The 19,125-nt window shown below is 32.8% G+C and overlaps 2 protein-coding genes across 7 annotated transcripts in view; one reads left to right on the forward strand and one right to left on the reverse strand.

Annotated features, from left to right (window-relative positions):
* Positions 1–11,032, forward strand: part of LOC130449716 (calcium release-activated calcium channel protein 1-like) — a 29,766-nt gene extending 18,734 nt beyond the window's left edge. For 4 of the 6 annotated variants that reach the window (XM_056787704.1, XM_056787711.1, XM_056787687.1 and 1 more), the window contains exon 3: positions 9,928–11,032. In XM_056787704.1, coding sequence (XP_056643682.1) covers positions 9,928–10,590 — 663 coding nt within the window. In that variant the 3' untranslated portion in view covers positions 10,591–11,032. Of the gene's footprint in view, positions 1–1,844; positions 8,054–9,927 lie in introns of those variants that run through there. The other 2 variants (XM_056787719.1, XM_056787712.1) reach the window with 1 other exon arrangement.
* A 499-nt stretch (positions 11,033–11,531) lies between these two features.
* On the reverse strand, positions 11,532–19,120 carry LOC130449706 (zinc finger CCHC domain-containing protein 8 homolog). Its single transcript, XM_056787674.1, has 5 exons — positions 18,538–19,120; positions 17,603–18,200; positions 15,504–15,810; positions 15,274–15,444; positions 11,532–15,216 (listed from the first exon to the last, which is right to left on the reverse strand). The coding sequence occupies exons 1-5, from the start codon at positions 19,091–19,093 to the stop codon at positions 14,752–14,754; spliced, it is 2,097 nt and encodes a 698-aa protein (XP_056643652.1). The 5' UTR covers positions 19,094–19,120; the 3' UTR covers positions 11,532–14,751.
* Positions 19,121–19,125: the final 5 nt, after the last annotated feature.

Below are 19,125 nucleotides of genomic sequence, written 5' to 3' on the forward strand. Positions count from 1 at the left end.
ATAAGGAATAGGAGGGCGGTTCAAACAAGCAGAACACAAAATCAAATTACTCCATTTTATTTATTTTGAATTTAGATTTAATATCAATAAAATGAAGAATTCTAACAAAATGATTAAGGTTAGTAAATCTTAGTAAGTCTCAATTCAGTAATACCGTATATTTTAGAATTGTCAAAAAAATATCGAAATTTTTCTTGTTGCAATGCCCTTATTCAACCCAGACGAATTAGTTTGGAATACCTACACAGGTAATAAATCGTTCTGACAAACGTGTTCATTACAACATTTTGATGCAGTAGGTTCAAGTTGTTTCCGTGAATCCTAATTATTTGAAATATATTATTTTACGTTTATTCTCCAAATCATCATCTCTTTTAAAGTTTTTCTAAAGTCTTTTAAATTCTTTCAACTTTCCTCCTCTGCTTAGACCATTGCTTTTATAGCCAATCCGAGACCCAAGAATATACTGTGGTCAACTGGTTACAGGGACTAAAGAATAATCTATGTAACTTCCTTATATTTTGTAAATAATATCAAATACCATTTTTGCTTTATTTACAATAATTAATTTATATAAGTAACTAGCAATTTTAGCTTAGATAGATAATAGGTTTAGAGTTATAACAATAGAGGTTGAATTTCATATAGAAAACTAACAAATTATTAAGTTTATCATATTTCAATAGAGCAATCTGAGGAAACAGCTGATCTGCCTCAGAATATAGACGACATTGAAAATTACAGATACCTCGGAAACATTCGGCCAATTTCGGAGCAGAATTTAAATAGGCTACAGAAGTGTTCACGACACTCCGGTTGTCCATTCCGTCGAATCATCCCAACCGACGTACGTCTTTTATAATCTAAGATATACGTAATCCAACCTCATATCGAATTATAAGGTAGCCCAAACTAATCTATGTGATTTGTTAAAAACACCTAAGTAAAAACAAGAAAATACAAAACTATTGTTGGTTTCATATACCCCACGGCGGCCATTTTGAAATAAGCATCAGCTCATTCTGACAATTCGTTCGATTTCTGTATGGGATTAAGCCTTGGTAATCGCAACATCCTAATACGTCGTGAAGTTGGCTGCGAGTGAGAATTAACACTTAGTTCTGCGAAGATCGTGGTTCTGTGTAGCCAATATTAGATTATAACAATGACAGAGAAAATAAGAATGAACTTTGTTATATCACAGTGAAGTTTCATTTTAATAACACAATTATTTATAAAATTAAAAAATTTATAGTATTTGAAGAGTGAATAATGAAAAAAAGTGGAAAGTGATAAAGGAGAGGTGATAGCAGAGACAATGGAGTATTTTGGAGAGCTTCAGATATATTATTTTTGAATGGTTAAAAAATGGAACGCTCGTTGGACTAAGTTTGTAACTTTTTAATTAAAAAGTCACTTTTTCGTCAAACTCTTTTAAGTGAATATGCTAGGATAATAGAACGTTCTAGTTTTTTTTGACGAAGTATGGAGTCGGCCTTATTCATCAAACATGTAATAATTCTTTGTTCACTGTTGAAAACTACAACAAATATAGTGTCAAAGAAAACAGTAAACAAATAGAGCTGGGATATCCAAAACGTAGTGGCATCTAGAGAGTAACAAGTGGAATCAACGTCATGGAACCACAAAAGGCATAGTCGAATCTTCTTAGGAAAAGTTGACCTATTTCTTCTCAATAAACTTTTGATACTTTTAGTAAGAGTAGACTCTTCCTAGGCAGAATCAATTATTCCTTTCTACCTATATTTCACAATCATCTTGGTATTTTTACAAATACAAGTCAGTAGTTATTATTGAATTATTGTTTTTTTTTTAATTTTCAGTACAAAAATATGTCTCTCTCAGGAGACGAGATCCACAACCGTCGCTACCTATCATGGCGAAAACTCCAACTTTCCCGAGCCAAATTAAAAGCATCTGGCAAAACATCAGCTCTTCTTTCTGGTTTTGCTATGGTCGCGATGGTAGAACTTCAACTTCAAACTCCAAACCATATTCCAAAGGAAGTCCTTGTAGCTTTCGCTATCATTACCACACTTTTGGTAGCTGTACACATGCTGGCACTCATGATAAGTACTTGTATACTACCAAACATTGAAGCAATTTGTAATTTAGAATCCATAAACTTGGTGGAGGAGTCACCGCACGAGAGACTACATTGGTACATAGAAACCGCCTGGGCGTTTTCAACACTATTAGGTCTTCTGCTATTTTTAGCAGAAATTGCCATAGTATGTTGGGTGAAATTTATAGACACCAACGAAGTTGCTGCTTGGGCAGCCACAATTATTCTAGTACCCATATTGTTTGTATTTTTAGCTTTCGCAATACATTTTTATAGATCTTTAGTAACCCATAAATATGAAACTACATTATCGGGTATAAGGGAATTGGAGATTCTGAAGGAACAGATCGAATCCGGTAACGTTAATGGGCACAGAAACGGTGTCGGTGATTTATTACAAGATATACACGTAATTTAAGTTACTTAAATATAAAGTGCCTTTATACAGAGCGTTTCAAAAAGTATCATCCAATTTTCTAGGTTTATATTAACAAAACTAATGATCATATGGATATGAGGTTACTTTTATATTAAATGGTTAAGTTGTTTCAAATACCATTTAAAGAGCCCCTCTTAAGATATACACCATATGTCTGTTCGATAATCAAATTCGTTCTAAAACTTACTTAGCAGTATTCCCATGGGCTTCCACTAATTCCCTGTATCGTTCTATCGCATTTCTCCCTCGGAGAACAGTTATTTTGATGTAAGCGCTTACCATCACACTATATCTCTCGATACTCACCAACTGACTGATTTCACAGCACTCACTGCACAACTAGCAGCTATTTCAGGGTCATATGTGGCTCTGCATACACACTATGTCTGCAGATCTTCTACACATTTGTTTGACAACTATTTTCAGGACAACAAAAAATTACTTCCTTCTCTTTTCATTATCGTCCAAAGGATAAAGTGACACTATTTATATTTGATTCAACAGTTGTTTCCATACTTGCCTATCCTGTGCAATCTTTTCAGCATGATTCAGTCTCATATTTATTAAGTGTTTTGTTTGGTCTACCCATCTAGTTAGAGATCTGTCTCTTGGGTGTTTGGAATCTTTTGGTGGTAGTGCATCAAAACTCATTACACGTCCACTGCTTTCTTAAAGATATATGCATTAATTTTTAGACAATGCTCTAGCAGAGGACAGATATGAAGTGTCTTTTACAAAAAAAATCATAAACAGTAAGGGGCAGTGACCTTGAAGGCCTGTGGTGTAACGCGATGTAACTGCCGATTCATTAAGGTCTCAGTCTCCTATTAAATGTTATATATGGCTTGAGCGTAAACCTTCCGATCGACGTCGAAACGCCAGACACAGCGTCAGCGATCAATTTATCTCATAAACGAACGATGACGTCTCGTTCACAAACAGTACTAGCATGTAGTCGTGTGATATAAAATGGATATAAATTCGACACTTAGACGACATTAGAGACGAGTCGCAAAACGTTTGAATGGCGCCTACGGTGTCCACACGCCAAAGTCAGCGTGTGAAAGAGACTACGACAGTAAATATCTATAGTAAGCATCGTGACGCGGCGTACGGAGTGACGCTGTACGCAGCCGACGGCGTTTATAGGAGACAACAGCCTAAGGAAGCCCATAGTTTAAAATATTCATTTTTTTCTAACCGAGGGAAGAGATATAGTGGTATGAGAAAGAAAAAGGGATCATAAACTTTGCACAAAAACCAATAACTTTTGGAGAGTCTCAGTCATGCTCTATACAATTTTTGGTGTGATTGCTTGATCCCCATATTCTCACATTGTGGCGGTTATTTGTCCACACAAATGAGAAGTTTTCCATTTCCATCATCATTTTCCACTCGGAAATACTTATTATCTACGATTACTACATTCAGAACACAGGTTTTTGAACTATTATTTATGGTACACAGCTGGAAACTTTTTCAAATTTCCTCCCATAAAAGATACTCCTCCTTCTCCCTATATTGTAGTGATTGAAATTTGTACGCTAAGCATAAAAAACGCTTTCCGTTGCGCATACATTTTTTGTGCATATTTTGCTAACTACTGAGTTGGGCGTTAACGGAATCGCTATTTCTAACTAGCGGAAATCACATAAATCTCCAGAACTTCTATCTTAACATTATATTGTTCGATTGCATCGGATTAATTTCTATTATGTTGCTAAATAGGATGATTCTTTTTGAAACACCCCGAATTATAGTTTTTATGAATATTTACAATGGTATGTGTGTGATATTTTATAGAAATCTCTGGGATAGCAATATTGCTATATTTGGTATTTGATATTATGTACCTAAACGTGATATGAAAACATGTTTTTATTATATTTTTTTAAAAAAATTTTATTAGTTTGGTTTGAAAGTGAAAATCCAAACCGTTTATGTTAATTTTAAAGATTTTATTGTAAGTAAATTGAGAAATATTTTATTATTATTATTATACTAACAAATCTTGAATCATTCCTTTAAAGGAGAGGGGGGTAAGGTTTTAAAATTTTTTTTGCATTATTTTTTTCTAAATGAACAGAATATATAATCTACAAATTTTATGTCAATCCGAGTAAAACTAACAAAGTTATGTTTTAAACGACCGGCCTTGATACCTGGTAGTCGCTAGTAGTCGAATCCCTTTCTCCGTCTGTGTGTTGGTGGCATTGATCACTCTATGTAAGTATGAAAATTCATGTTCCTTTATTGATGGTTTATTTGTAATTTTCAAAAATTTAAATCGATTTTCTCGAAAATGTCATTTTTGAAGTTCGTGAACATTACAACTCAAAATCTACTGGACCAATTCTTTTGAAAATTTGAACATTACTTCTTCACAGGTAATCAGGAGAAGTTTGTTTTTGTTTTTCATTTTTTTCTATTTTTTAATAAAAAATTAACTACGATTTTTTAGCTAAAATCTCGTTTTTGTATGGAACGCCTTAATTATCTCTGAAACGGGGCCTGTACGATTTTGTTTTATAAACGATGTTTTTTAAGTGACCCCACAGGAATTAGTCTAAAGGATTCATGTCCGGTGATCGCCGGGGCCATTAGATAAAAACAAGGCCTTCCAATCCATCTTCTGCGAAACAAATTATTTAGATATTGCCTCGCCACACACGCATTGTGAGGTGGGGCACCATCTTGTTGTAGCTAAATATTATCTACTTATTCTGATTTGGAAATATCCGAGCCAATTCAGGTAGAATACTATTTTCCAATAAATCTAATTACGCCGGACCATATAAGTTAACCACAATGAAAAAGGGACCAATTATTTTGCCTCCTATTATCCCAGCCCATACATTCATTTTTTCGGGATATTGGGAGTGGGATTCACGCGTCCAACGAGGATTGTTATACGTGACCAGTATATAAAATTATGCCGATTTACGTTTCCATTAAATCAAAAAGTGACCTCATCGCAAAACATAACAGTACTTGGAAAATTTTGACCGTTTTGATTGTAACTGTTTTTCATCAGTAGATCTGGAAATTCTTCGCGTCTATCAAAATCGTCATCTGACAACTCTTGAACCAACGTTATTTTGTATGAATGGAATTTATTATCACGTAAAATTTTCATTACCGATGTTTGCGAAATATCAAATATTCTACTTGAATACAAAACAGAAAACACTTGACAAGTGTGGATCGCACAGGACACAAACAAACTAAAGATTTGTTTTCAGTTGATGCAGTTTTTCCAATTTCGTTCAACTTTTGTACTAATTTACTGATGGTAGATCTCGTTATCGGATTTCGGTTAGGATATAAATTCTTAAAGATATTACACGTTTCTTATTGACGCCTATCACCATATCCTAATATAAAAATATCAATTCATTGTTTTTCAAATAAACTATCCATTGTGACTCTCAATAAACTTCAACGATAATAATTTATTTAAACGTCAAATTTGTTATTGTAGCAGTTATAGTCACCAACATGTATTATTTTAACTTCGGCAGAGATAACGCAAATGTAGCTGTAAATTGTGGCATTTCGGCATATAAGTATTTCAAAAAGCGAATCCATCTACTACAATGTAAACACCACCATAATACCGGCCGTATCACAAGACCCTTGTACACAAAATTTCTAAAAATCGTACAAGCCGTTTCCGAGAAAATTGAGGCGTTCCATACATAAAACTCACTTTGTATATAAAAAACACTTTTCCTGATTACCTCGAAAATACTTCACCTCTAAAGTGAATAACAATTTTTTTGTTTCAAATGATACGGTAACGATGTATAATGTTTACCGCAAAACTACTTTTTTTTCAAGGCGCCTCTAGAGAATCAACGTCACCGGCTTGTTTATCAATATTTTTCATTGAAAATTTTGTAACATACTTCAAAAGATGTACAGTCATATGTAATTAAATTTAATAAAATTATATTATTCACGTCGCCGCAAAAAAATCACGAAAATATGCTTTTTTCGCTTTTAAAACCTTACCCCCCTTAATAAAATATTTTATAATAACGTTATTTTCCAATAATAGGATAGTTAATTCTCAACTATCATTTCAAATGAAATAAACATAAGTGGCCTAGCTGGACGTGAATGAAGTGGGCCATTACCCACGGCCCCGCTACTCGTTTTTAAAAGCGAAGCCATCAGACATAGAATCCCTGTTTCGAATTCTAAATAAAAACTTGAAATAGATTCATAATGGCATGATATTGACATGACATGACATTTTTCCCTTGAAGAAAAGGCCAATAATTCCTTTGCTTAAGATTACTGCCCATACCGTTACTTTCGAACGCAGTGGTTTTTGATGTTTCATTTTTGGTTTTTTTTTCGGTCCATTAACAACAATTTTGTCGTTTACGAAGCCGTTTAAATGAAAATGAGCCTCATCTGAAAAAAGGTGTTGTCAAAAGTGGGAAATCGACTAAGAATTTGTTCAGCAAATGCCAACCTTGCTCCAAAGTCAGTATATTTTAATTCCTGAGTTAACTGGAGCTTATAAGGATGCAGTTTAAGATCCCAAATTTGATGTAAACTTCGTCGAGAAAAAGTTTAAAGCCACCGATCGCTTCCGAGTTGACACATGCGGATTTTCTCGTATGGACTCCTTCACCCTATCAATATCGTCTGTGGTCCTAGACGTTCTTGTTGGTGGTTTAAATGTGGAACCGGTCTCTTAACGCTTAACCCATATTTCAATTAAATTTGCACTCGGTGCTTCCATATTCTGAACGATACAGTCGCTATGTCAAGACGTTTTATTAAAACGTGCGAATACAAAAAGCGCGACGAAGTGACTCATGGCTTCTAAAACTCCACGAGTGCAACTATCCAACCACGCTAGGCTCCCCCGCCCATGCACTGTTTACCTCGCGAAAAAAGATGATGCAATATGCACGTTCTATTGTACCACCCTAGGTGCGTATACTATTTTTTCTCTCGACGGGATGAAAAGTTCGTCCATGACGTATTCTGATTCACTATCACTAGAATCGTCTAAATTTTTTTAATTTCAATTCTGCATTTTCACGCGAAAATAAATACTAAATGTCATTTGAAGCAAATGGTCATCGAAAGTTAACATTTCGATAAACAAAGCAAAAAGTAAAAGAAAGTTCTTCCCGGGAAAGAACAGGCCACTCTTGTCCCGCATAACAGTGACGAAAAGCGAACTTTTCATCTCGGCGAGAGAAAAAAATATTTTTTACCCAGTGTGGTTATTATTTGTATATTTGAATGTATTTTGAAGTTTAATGTCATTCCAAATTCGACTATTTTATTATCAAAATAGGGCAGTTGTACAAAAAACATTTTATGACATTTGTATGAAAAGTGATCAAATTAATTGAGAAACATAAAGTAGAACTGAACACAATTGTCAACAAAACGAATTTAGCAACATAAATCTATTACAAATAGAGGATTTCAGTAAAGCAAAAAACCGAAGAACGTCACTTTTGTAAAAACTTGAGTTACAAAATAAAACTTCCACCAAATCTGTATGCTTTTCAATATTATCACACCGCACATTTATATTTTATCACTATCATGAGTAGGTATGTCGTCAAAGCATGGTTTGGTAAGATAGATTTCGCCCATAATAGACATTAGACGAAAATCGTGGTCAAACTGTGATACATCTGTTGGGAATATCAGGATTTAACTATTTAGTAGTTTATGTAGGCAAAATACAAAATTAAATTACTAAACTATATTTATCGAAGAAAAATAGTAAACCAAAACAATGATCAGTGCGTGATCATCATGTGAACATCCCGGTGGAAACGCGGCGCGACATCGTTATTGGTCCAAATCAGTGGCACCATAATATACCACAAATAAAAAGCCGCGTGGGATAAGTGACGACACTGAAGAAGCTGTTAGATCAACTGTAGTACATCTTATTGCTGTGAGATTGATTATATTTGTCTGTTGCCTTATTTTCATAAATCTGTGTGACACATGATGAAGTTGTTAACATTAGCTATACACAGACTAGGAAAAGGGATAAAAAGCTTCATTTTAACGCTAACGGAGACCAAATGATTGTGAATATTTATAAAAATGAAATGCAAGAAAATGATGAAAAGACTGTTGATGACGTTATTTCCAAAACGGCAAATATTTCGGGAGTATCTTCTTTAAGTGTCTACCCAATTGTTCGTGAGTACAGAGCTAATCATTCAGTGGCCGATCCAAAAAAGTATCCATCAAAAAAAAATTAACAATTCAATTGATGATTTTGACTAAAGCGCCACCAGAAGAATTGTGCACAATGTATTGAATAAAAAAATAAAAATAAGCTGAATCCTCCTCCTTGAAAGAGGGGGAGTTGGATTTCATAAAAATGTTAATAACGTTGTCAGTGGAAAGTTGTGACAACTCAACTTTTACCTTCAATGAAAAAACTTTTATGTATTTACCTGTTAGGTACTACATAATTTGAATAAGTTTTTATACTATATTTTGTACTTAACATTAGAGTTTCCATGACTAAGGAGACATAAAACTGGAAGAACAAAACAAATCCTAATGATTTTCGATTTACTTCACTTGCTTTCTAAAGTCTACTGGTACACACCTAAAATCGAACCGATTTACTGTGGTGCTTACGCAATACATTTTCACGACTTGGAGTTTCGCCTATTTGCGCCACTGTGAAGGATTTTCGGAAACTATCATCCAGTTAATCTAATCGTAATCTGAATATTAGGAAGGTAATCAGTGGTTTTAAATTTTACAATCTTAAATGATGGTTCAAAATCTCTTTATTCTCTTTCATTTGCGTTTGCATATTGCCTTTCAAAAACAAATGTTTAATGACAGATCGATACGGAATTTTTTCCATTTTTAGAAAAAAATTTTCTAGCGACTCACTTATACGATAGTACTAAGCGTGAATCTGTCAACGCATGCGTAATTTATTTCATAACATTGACATCTTCAGGTTGAGGAAACTTTTCAGACAACCGTCGTATACATTAAACAGCATCGAATTTAAAACAGATCGTTGGGAAAGACTCTTGTTATGAACTACTCTTGATTTATTTACCATTACAATAAAAATAAACCTACTCGTTAAATAAACACCTTAAATCAAACAATTTATGAAAACTCATACTACAAGTTGAAATTTTTGTGAAGTGTTGATACTCATACTGAATATTCTATTTACTACTATACCAACACTCACAATTACACATGAGGGTCCTTCAAGCCTTCCATAGGTTTATACACGGCCCGAAGTACCAAATAAGTCAATTCTAATTATTCATATTTAGTTACTACAAAAAGTTATGAGTTTATATAAAAAAAGTAAATATGATCTTTAAGAATGAAAATAATTTATTTTGTTTTCTTTTAATTTCAGTATAAAAATATGTCTCTTTCGGGAGACGACCTGCACAGCCGTCGCTACCTCTCGTGGCGAAAACTCCAACTTTCCCGAGCAAAATTAAAAGCATCCAGCAAAACATCAGCTCTGTTGTCAGGTTTTGCTATGGTTGCAATGGTGGAACTTCAACTGCAAAATCCAAACAATATTCCAACGGAAGTTCTTGTAGCTTTCGCTATCATTACCACACTTTTGGTAGCGGTACACATGCTGGCTCTAATGATAAGTACTTGTATATTACCAAACGTAGAAGCAATTTGTAATTTAGAATCTATAAATTTAGTAGAGGAATCACCTCACGAGAGATTACATTGGTATATTGAAACCGCCTGGGCTTTTTCAACACTATTAGGTCTACTTTTATTCTTAGCAGAAGTCGCTATAATTTGTTGGATCAAGTTCATGGACACCAAAAACGAAACTGCTGCTTGGACAGCGACAATTATCCTAGTACCCATATTGTTTGTATTTTTAGCTTTCGCTATACATTTCTATAGATCTTTAGTAACACATAAATATGAAACTACTTTATCGGGTATAAGGGAATTAGAAATGCTTAAGGAACAGATCGAATCGGGGGACGTTAACACACACAGAAACGGAGTCGGGGACTTAATACAAGCTATACATGTAGTTTGAAACGACTTGTGATCCAAAGAGTGCATATAATATTTTTATAGCACGTTTTACAATGTGTGATATTATTAAACAATTTTTTCTATACCAGGATTGCTATTACAAATAATTTGATATGTTGAGATATTTTTAGTGTTTTTATATTTACAAAGAGACATTTGAAAAAAAAATAGTTGATTTAAAACGTAAGTACCATCAATATAACTTGTAACCATATATGATGCTCATAATAGAATTATGAAGATAATACTTGATAAATTTTTACAATGAAATATTTGGAAATGTTTAACAGCATTTTCATAGTGTGTACAAACAGTTTTGATACAAAATGTAGGAAAGTTTGTATTACTTCAACAAACAAAATTATTTAGAGAGATACATTTCTATACTTTGTTGGAAGAAATATTGTTAGCTACAAAATAAATAAAGATATTTTATATATTGAGTTGATTTTTTTTATTTTAATGGTTAAAATACTAAAACCTGTACACAACTTTATTATAGAAGCAGATTTTCAGCTAAAAGACATCAGTCCCTAGATTAACCCAACCGGATAATACTGACACCTGTTGCACTTCACTATCTGTGAAAATGTTTAAAATTGAAAAAACAATTTCAAAGTATCACCAATAGTTACTAGGATTCAATTTCTGGAACCGTTGACATCCTACTACACCAATACTCGTAATGACAGTCTCTGGTTCTTCAAATCGGTTATGAATCTAACTAGGTTTGAAGGGCAAGACAGTGTAACTGTAAGTGTTGGTGTAGTGAACAGTGTATTCAGTAACAACTGAAGAGGTGGTTGAAGAAAAATGACAACTACTAAGATGGATAAAGAAAAATCGAACAGATTAAAATTTTCATATATAGGAATTTTTTTCTTTGAAGTAAACGTACCAACAAGAAATTTTGTACTTTTGATTAGAAAATGAGATGATAAATAATGCCTATAACTAAAATTTATCGATATAGTTGGACAAATTGGTAGTGCACAATAACAGACGATTTAAAATCCCCTCTAATATCAATTTATTTGTAAAATAATTTTCAAAATTACAAAATTTACAAAACTAAACCTAACATTTATATTGCGGGACATTTTACAATTTTGAACAACTGAACATATAGTTGCAGTTGTTGGTACAAAATTTAAAAATAATTTCCAATAAAAGAAATAAAATTTCTAGGGTTTCAGTATGTTTGAAAATAAAGGTTCAGTTCACGTGTATACTTTTCTGTAAATCTGGATAAGGGGTATACAATGCTGCAGAAGAGTTATTTAAGACCCTTATTTAATTAAATACCTGCCAAACTGTTTTGATTCATAGTTCACATTTTGAGAGTGATTACAACATATTAAGATCATTATTTTCATTTATTGTCAATCACATATGAATATAAGAGAGCATTTAAGGCTAAGTGAGGTTACATCAGATTTTCAAAAAAACTAAAACACTATAGACCAGGGATACTTATTACACGGGCCGTTTACGGCCCGCAATGCAATTTTGTATGCCCCTCAGTGTCAGAAAAAAAATATTAATTAAAATTATACCATGAGCATGAACTGAAGAAAAGCTTTGAGCAGCTGGAGGAGGAATCCTGTGGAGCGAGGCTTATCATTAACGAATCCAAAACAAAATACATACTTATGTCAAGGAACAACTGAACTCCCCTCGAAGTAGGATAAGTTGGAAAATGTACCGTCGTTTAAATACCTGCGACCGCAAATAATAACAACTCAATGTGAAATAAGATAACGTGTGAAAGCGGGGAATAGAGCATATTTCAGTCTCCAACAGTTAATGAAATGACGTTTACTGAATTGGAGAACGAAAAAGCGGATCTATCGCACAATTCTCCGCCCGAGACCTGGGTGTTCAACAGCGGATGCTCAACGTGTGAGAGTGAAAGATCTTACGCTGAATATATGGGCCAGTGTGCGAGCAGAGCGTGTGGGCCGTATAAACACCGAGCTCCTACCGGCTCTAAGAAGACCTCGGCCTGGTGACAGAAGTCAAGAAGGTCAGACTCAGATGGCTAAGCGAGTAGCCCGAGGACCGGCGACTGCCTAGACGACCGCGCAAACGATGGCTGGATGATATCGAAGAGGATCTTCGGGAGCTAGGTGTGAGTGGAAACGCCGAGCGTTGGATCGTGATGACTGGAGGAATGTGGTGGACGAGGCCAATGCTCTTTGAGGGCCGTAATGCCAGTGGTAGCAGTAGTAGCAAACCTCAATTCTTAAAGGATACGATAAATTAACACTCTTTAACATCCTATTGAGTACCCCTGCTATAAACTTTGCATAAGACACAAACAGTTATATATTTCTATTATAATAAAAGTATATAAGGAAATAATTCTCTCGGGCAGTAAATACTTTAGAAAATTTATGTATAACCATAACGGTTTGGCAAAAAATAAGGTTCTGAATTCATCTTTTAAAGAATTGATCCTCTTTTATTTTTCCAATATAAAAAAAGTGTACATAATGAAGTATTTGTATTTTGAGATGTACTAAATGCACTTGAAATTAATGTATTCACTTCCAGAAGATCTGGCTCTAGCTCAAAGTGTAACAAAATTACTCAGTTTAATCGACTGATAAGGCAGCAAGAGTACTTTATTTGTAACAAAAATATATAAAGTCAAGGATTTAAAATTTTTTTAAAATTTAAAAGTTTTTTTTTTAAATACAAATATAGACATAGATTTCAAGTTGGCAGATGAATTGAAAATATGAGTTTAAAAATTTGCAGCATTTAGAAGGTTCTAAATATAAAAGTAGATGCTGTGTTAAATCTAGTTATTGAACGAAAATTATTTTTTATTTAAAAAGTCTGATAGATGAGATAGATTAATTTTTTCTTACAAAAAATACTTAATACTTCACCCTATAAAGTTTATTTTTGTATAACATATGTATGTTATAGTGGATATTTCACACAAGTTGCGCAATATGTTACTAGATTGTTGTGGAATCAAAGTTATTATGAAATCGTGTAAAATATTATTTATTATATCTCACATGCAAATATTTAAAAAGTTTCAATTTTCAATCAAAATAAATATTTTCATTCAATGGTTTTTTTGTGTACTTTGTTCATTCCATAATTTTTTTTGTGCAAATTGTTCACTACCACTTACAAATACTCTTAATGGGGTATTCTGGTTTAAAAATTTGGAAAAATCGATTTTTTTCACATTTTCAAATCTTAGACCCTTAAAGGACTAGTACCAGTTATAATTTATGAAAGTGAAAAAAACGTTAATTTTACATATTTTTCTTAACGGCCGCCGTTTTGTTTTGTTTTTTCAATTTTTTATTCAAAGGTGGTAAATTACTATATGAGCTACCTTCTCTTGATGTTGAAAAACAGTTTTATAAGTAATTATAATAAAGAAAACGAGAAAAAAGTGGTTGACATGTTATCTCAAGTTTTACCTGACCGATTCCTTTATAATTTGGTGGAAATCTTTTTTATATATCTCTCCATCGCGTCTGCATTAGATTTTATAAAACTTTCAATTTGGGGTATTTATAAAAAATTCATAAAGGTCAAAAAAGAATTTTCTAGATCACTACAAGGGCTGGAATCATGTCAACCAGGGTGCACCGTTTTTTTGTAGCCCCCACTTTACCAGCCTGTAATTTATTGAAATTCTGATTTTTTGTTTCATTTTATTTATATATTCTTAAAAAGTCGACAAATATAATATTAAAATAGTAAAAATCTAGGGTTCTAAACCAGAATACCCCCTTAATTACACCGTCTGGTGTTTCCAGAGTTTCATATATTCAGATCCAGTTAAATGAACCACCCAGTGTAATAGTGAGTGTTGATGTAATCATTGTTAACAGTTTAATATGCACTGAAGTAATAAAAATTTATCGATTAAAATGAATTTGATTCCATTATGTATAATAATAAAAAAATTCCATAATATGGAGAGAATTAACAAAGTACTATAAAAATCGTTCAAATAAACAATAAAAGTATTAAAAAATTCACATTTGAACACATGGTTCTGTTGGAGCCATGTGATTAACATTGCATTAATTGCTACTGTACATGTTTTATATACACCAAAAGTTCCATCAAATTGTAAAAAAATCACTTTATACACTCCAAAATTTATTTGAAATCACAAATACTATCATGAATTATTCTTCTGTATACTTTTCAAAGTAGTTCTTACTTTTTGTAATAAACCAGACATTTGTTGGTACTTACCAGTGGAATTTGGTAAATTTTCAAAATTAATAACGGGGCTGACGTCTTTTGTGAAATTGTCGGGGTTAGGTAAAGTCAAAAAACGTGAACAACTTTTTAAAATAGGAGTACCATAATCACTATTCAAGATTTTATTGCTTGTTGATTCAGACGACAAAACTGAGCATTCAGTTTTCGATTGTTCCACCACAGTATTTTGTTCAGAGTCGTGCTTTAGGTTTTCCTCTTCTAATCCTGGCTGTGGTGGTTCTTTCTCAGAACAGTCTTCAGATTTCAGGAGAGATCCCGAGCTGTCATCTAATGCGGCTAAAAGACTTTGTTTTTGTGTCTCCAAGTCAAGCATCGAAGGAGATTGGACATCTTTTTCTAAATCTTTAGGAAGACAAGTCTAAAAATAAATTTAATGTGTTATTATATGTGAAAAACTTTTTAATTGATAACTTACTGGTATATTACCAGGTTTTCCTTTATAATCACTATCATCAATTACATCTAAGTCCATATCCAAGGTTTGAAAGTCATCTTGCTGTTTGGAATATTCTTTTTCAAAATACTCAATCATTGATTCTTTACTATACCGAGACGAGTATGAAGGCACTCTATATAACATATATTCCTGTAAATAATTCAATTTACACAGTGTAATTAGTTAAAACAATACAAAGAGTTACATACATCTCTACTATATTTATCCATTGGAGCATTAAATCCAGGATACTCAATAATTTTGTTTGGATCCAACCCAGGATTTTTCTTTACATTTTCCGATAGTACGTGCTTTCCATCTGAATCAAAAAGTGCTAGATTTGAATAGAATAATTTGGCTTCTTCTAGCCAACCTGGTGGATAACCAAGGATTCTCATTTGGTATATATAAGATGGAATCTGATTTGACTTCAAACCAAGAGCTTCTCGAAGTTTAGTTGAAATCTTACCGGGTTTTAAGTGGTCATACTTTTGGTCTTCTTCTAAATGATAACGTCTAAAACCATTATTAACCTCATTGAAATTGAAACAAAAATCATGGATATTAAGAGTTTCACAGAAATGTCACAAAAAAAAGATATCATACTTAAAGGGAAAGAAATAAAACAAACAAAAAACAAAAAAATAAAATTAAACTGTTATGTCAAGAGTATGTATGGGAAGTACCACAGAGTACCATATACACTGCGACCCAAAGGATATATTGTGTCCCATTCCCCTACTCCTCTTAGAAAGTTTAGAATGTGAGATGGCTCTAAGTACCAGAGAAATTCGTCTTCTATTTCATACGCTCTCAGGTGTAGTGTCTCAAACTTAAAGAGAATGTGGATAAATATTTCGTTCTACATGCAACAGAATTTGTATGCTTCTTTCTCTGCTAAATCTAGCAACTTCAGATTTCCATTGAGGCGACAGAACTCCTGTTAGTATTTGTTTTGTAAGTGGTTCTTGCCTAGGCTGATGCATACAGCAGATTTTCTCTGATTATAGTTTCCCCGTAGTGTCTTTGCCTATCTCCACCCCTGTAGATTTTCCCACTGACTGGTTTTACCCCTATCCACCTCCTTTTCCAATATTTTCTCTATCATTCTGTAGCTCATACCACAAAGAGGTTCAGGTAATATGAAGGGTTTCTATCAGCTGTTTTGTTTCCCTTTACTTCTTTGTGTCCTGGAATCCATTAAAAGTAACTTACCTAGCTCGTTTAGGTTAGTTCTGTTATGGAGCATAACATTCAATGGCATGTTCATTTCTTATATGGTCTTTTGATCCCAATTGCTTCTAAAGTTTAGTATCAAGATAATACTAAAACTTTTTTAGTATTTCTTCATGAGGCATATCCCAGATTTGGTCATTTTTTGAGGATGATATTTCCTTGTGAATTTCTATTAAGCATGATCTTATGGCTCTAGTAGCACATATGCAAGCCCATCTTTATAATTTCAAGAGATATTTATGGTTTTTAGACTAGTTCTAGTAGCAAGTAAAAGTACACACTACACTATACAATTGTTTTGAATAATCTACAAAAAAGACTATCCAAATCATATCTATCAAGTATATACAGACAATAACTTCCTCAAACAGTGTAATTTGACATGGCACCTTATTTAATTTATTGAAAAAAGCAGGTGCTGAATATCCTATCATAGTAGACAGACCTTTGGAAATATTGGTACCATTTGCTACTACTTACAGATGTGAGAGTGGTTTTTCAACTTTGGTGACACTAAAAATGAAGGCAAGAATTGATCTCAATGTGGAACACGATTTGAGATGTGCTTCAAGTGAGACAAAACCCAACATTACTAAACTTGTAAAGGCGAAGCAGAACCAACCTTTGCACTGAAATTTATAAATCTATTTTATGTTTTCTAATTAGAAATTGCCTAGCTTAAGACAGTAATTTAGAGTAAAAATGTCTAAATTTTTTATGTGCAATTGTTTTCATGCTTAATAAAGCCTATACCTATGCATTTGTATATTGTTTGATTTCAACATTGAGAGGAGAGGTAAAATCAGTGACCAAGTTAGGTCATGAGGGTAACAGACCTAAAAAGGTTAAGAACCACTGTACTTCAAGAGCTCTAGTAACAAGTTTAAATATATTAATATTACCCAGGCATCGTTCACACAAAAGGAAATTACTAAAATCAAAATTGGAAGAACAATCATTATTGGAAGCACATATTTAAAATCCAGTAACTGATGGAAATTTATCAGACTTAAAAATATGAGTTAAATATTTACGGACTAGATAAAATTGAATACTTCATACAAATACTTACAATGAATTTTTTTCTCTCATCATTTTATACTGTTGTCTCATTTGGTTAATCTTGATATAATTTCTTGGCAATGGACAATCTTTGAGAAGGTGATTCTGATCACAATTCAAACAACTCTGGGAGGATGAAACGTTAACTTCTTCACCACTATTTTCTGAGATTTGGAATTTACTTGAATAATGTGCAATAACTGGATTCACATCTTCAGATGGTTTGGTATCTAATGTGAATAATTCTTTTTCCTTTTTCACCCTTTTCCTTTTTTTCTTCTTTTTTGGAGTCTGTCCATCTGATGTGACTTGGCATGGGGGCTGTATGTAAGTTTCATCCTTTTTGGATTCTTCTGGTGTTTGAGGAATTTCATCTAAATCTTTTAGTATAGTAATTGTGAGATCATCTTGTTCAACTACTCTTAAATCAGTACAAGTATTTATTAAGTCTAAAAATTTTGATCTGTACAGATTGCTTATGCTTTCAGAGCTAAAAGTTATGTATATGTCTGGTACCCTTGCATCAACATTATCGTCTGCTGACAACTCTCCTTCTTCTAAATCTGTAGCTACAGAAGTTTCAAAAGGTGCTTTGATACTAGATGTTCCTTGAAAAATTAACATTTGTAAAATATAAGTACAATCTAAAGGTCAAAAATTTATTTAATTGAGACATAATCACTTTAAAAGCCAGCTGATATAATTATAGTTCAGTAATAATCTAATTTACTACACATATTAAATATCTTCAACAAAATTATTCATTTCATTCAACTTTAGTTTTATTATGAATATTTAAAATAAGAATCTAATGTAAATGTGCGGAAACACAACTTATCAAATTGAAAATCAAAATATTTTATTCTAGTTATAAAAAGATAAATAGTATAGCTAATACTAATTATAAAATAAAATATTTGCGAATTAATTTATCTTTTTACATACCCAAATTTAGTTCAGTATCTTTATTACAGTTTGAAAATCCATTTGAACAATTTTCTTCTAAAATTATAACTGAACTATTGTGGTCTTGTGAAGATTCATTAGTACTTTGATCAGTATTTGCTTTATATTCATATAAAGTATCTTCTCCTATAAATATGATAGTATCTACATTTTCTGAAGATTTGTGAACACTGCCATCAGAGCTCTCATCTAAAAATATAATTTCCTCCTTCTTAGCACTGGCAGCTTGCTCTTCTATTTTATTATCAACTTCTAAAGATTTATCAGCAATTTCAATAATACTCTCATCTAACTGTATAGTTTCTTCATTATCTGTTTTGGAACGCGATGCCAGTGTTTCTATTCTCTCTTCGTTTTGTAGGTTAGAAAGAGCAGTCACAACAGATTCAACGAATTGGGAATTAGTCTTCAATACCTTTCTATGGGGCTCGTTACTTTCATTATCTGAATTATCTGATGAAACGTCACTATCACTGACTTCAAATACGAGGTCTTTTGAAGGATTTTTTCGTTTCCCTCGTCTTTTAGCCACCATCTTAATTTATTGTCAATTTGCGTTTATACCTT

The sequence above is a fragment of the Diorhabda sublineata genome, chromosome 1 (assembly GCF_026230105.1).
Source record: "Diorhabda sublineata isolate icDioSubl1.1 chromosome 1, icDioSubl1.1, whole genome shotgun sequence".
Taxonomy (NCBI): domain Eukaryota; kingdom Metazoa; phylum Arthropoda; class Insecta; order Coleoptera; family Chrysomelidae; genus Diorhabda; species Diorhabda sublineata.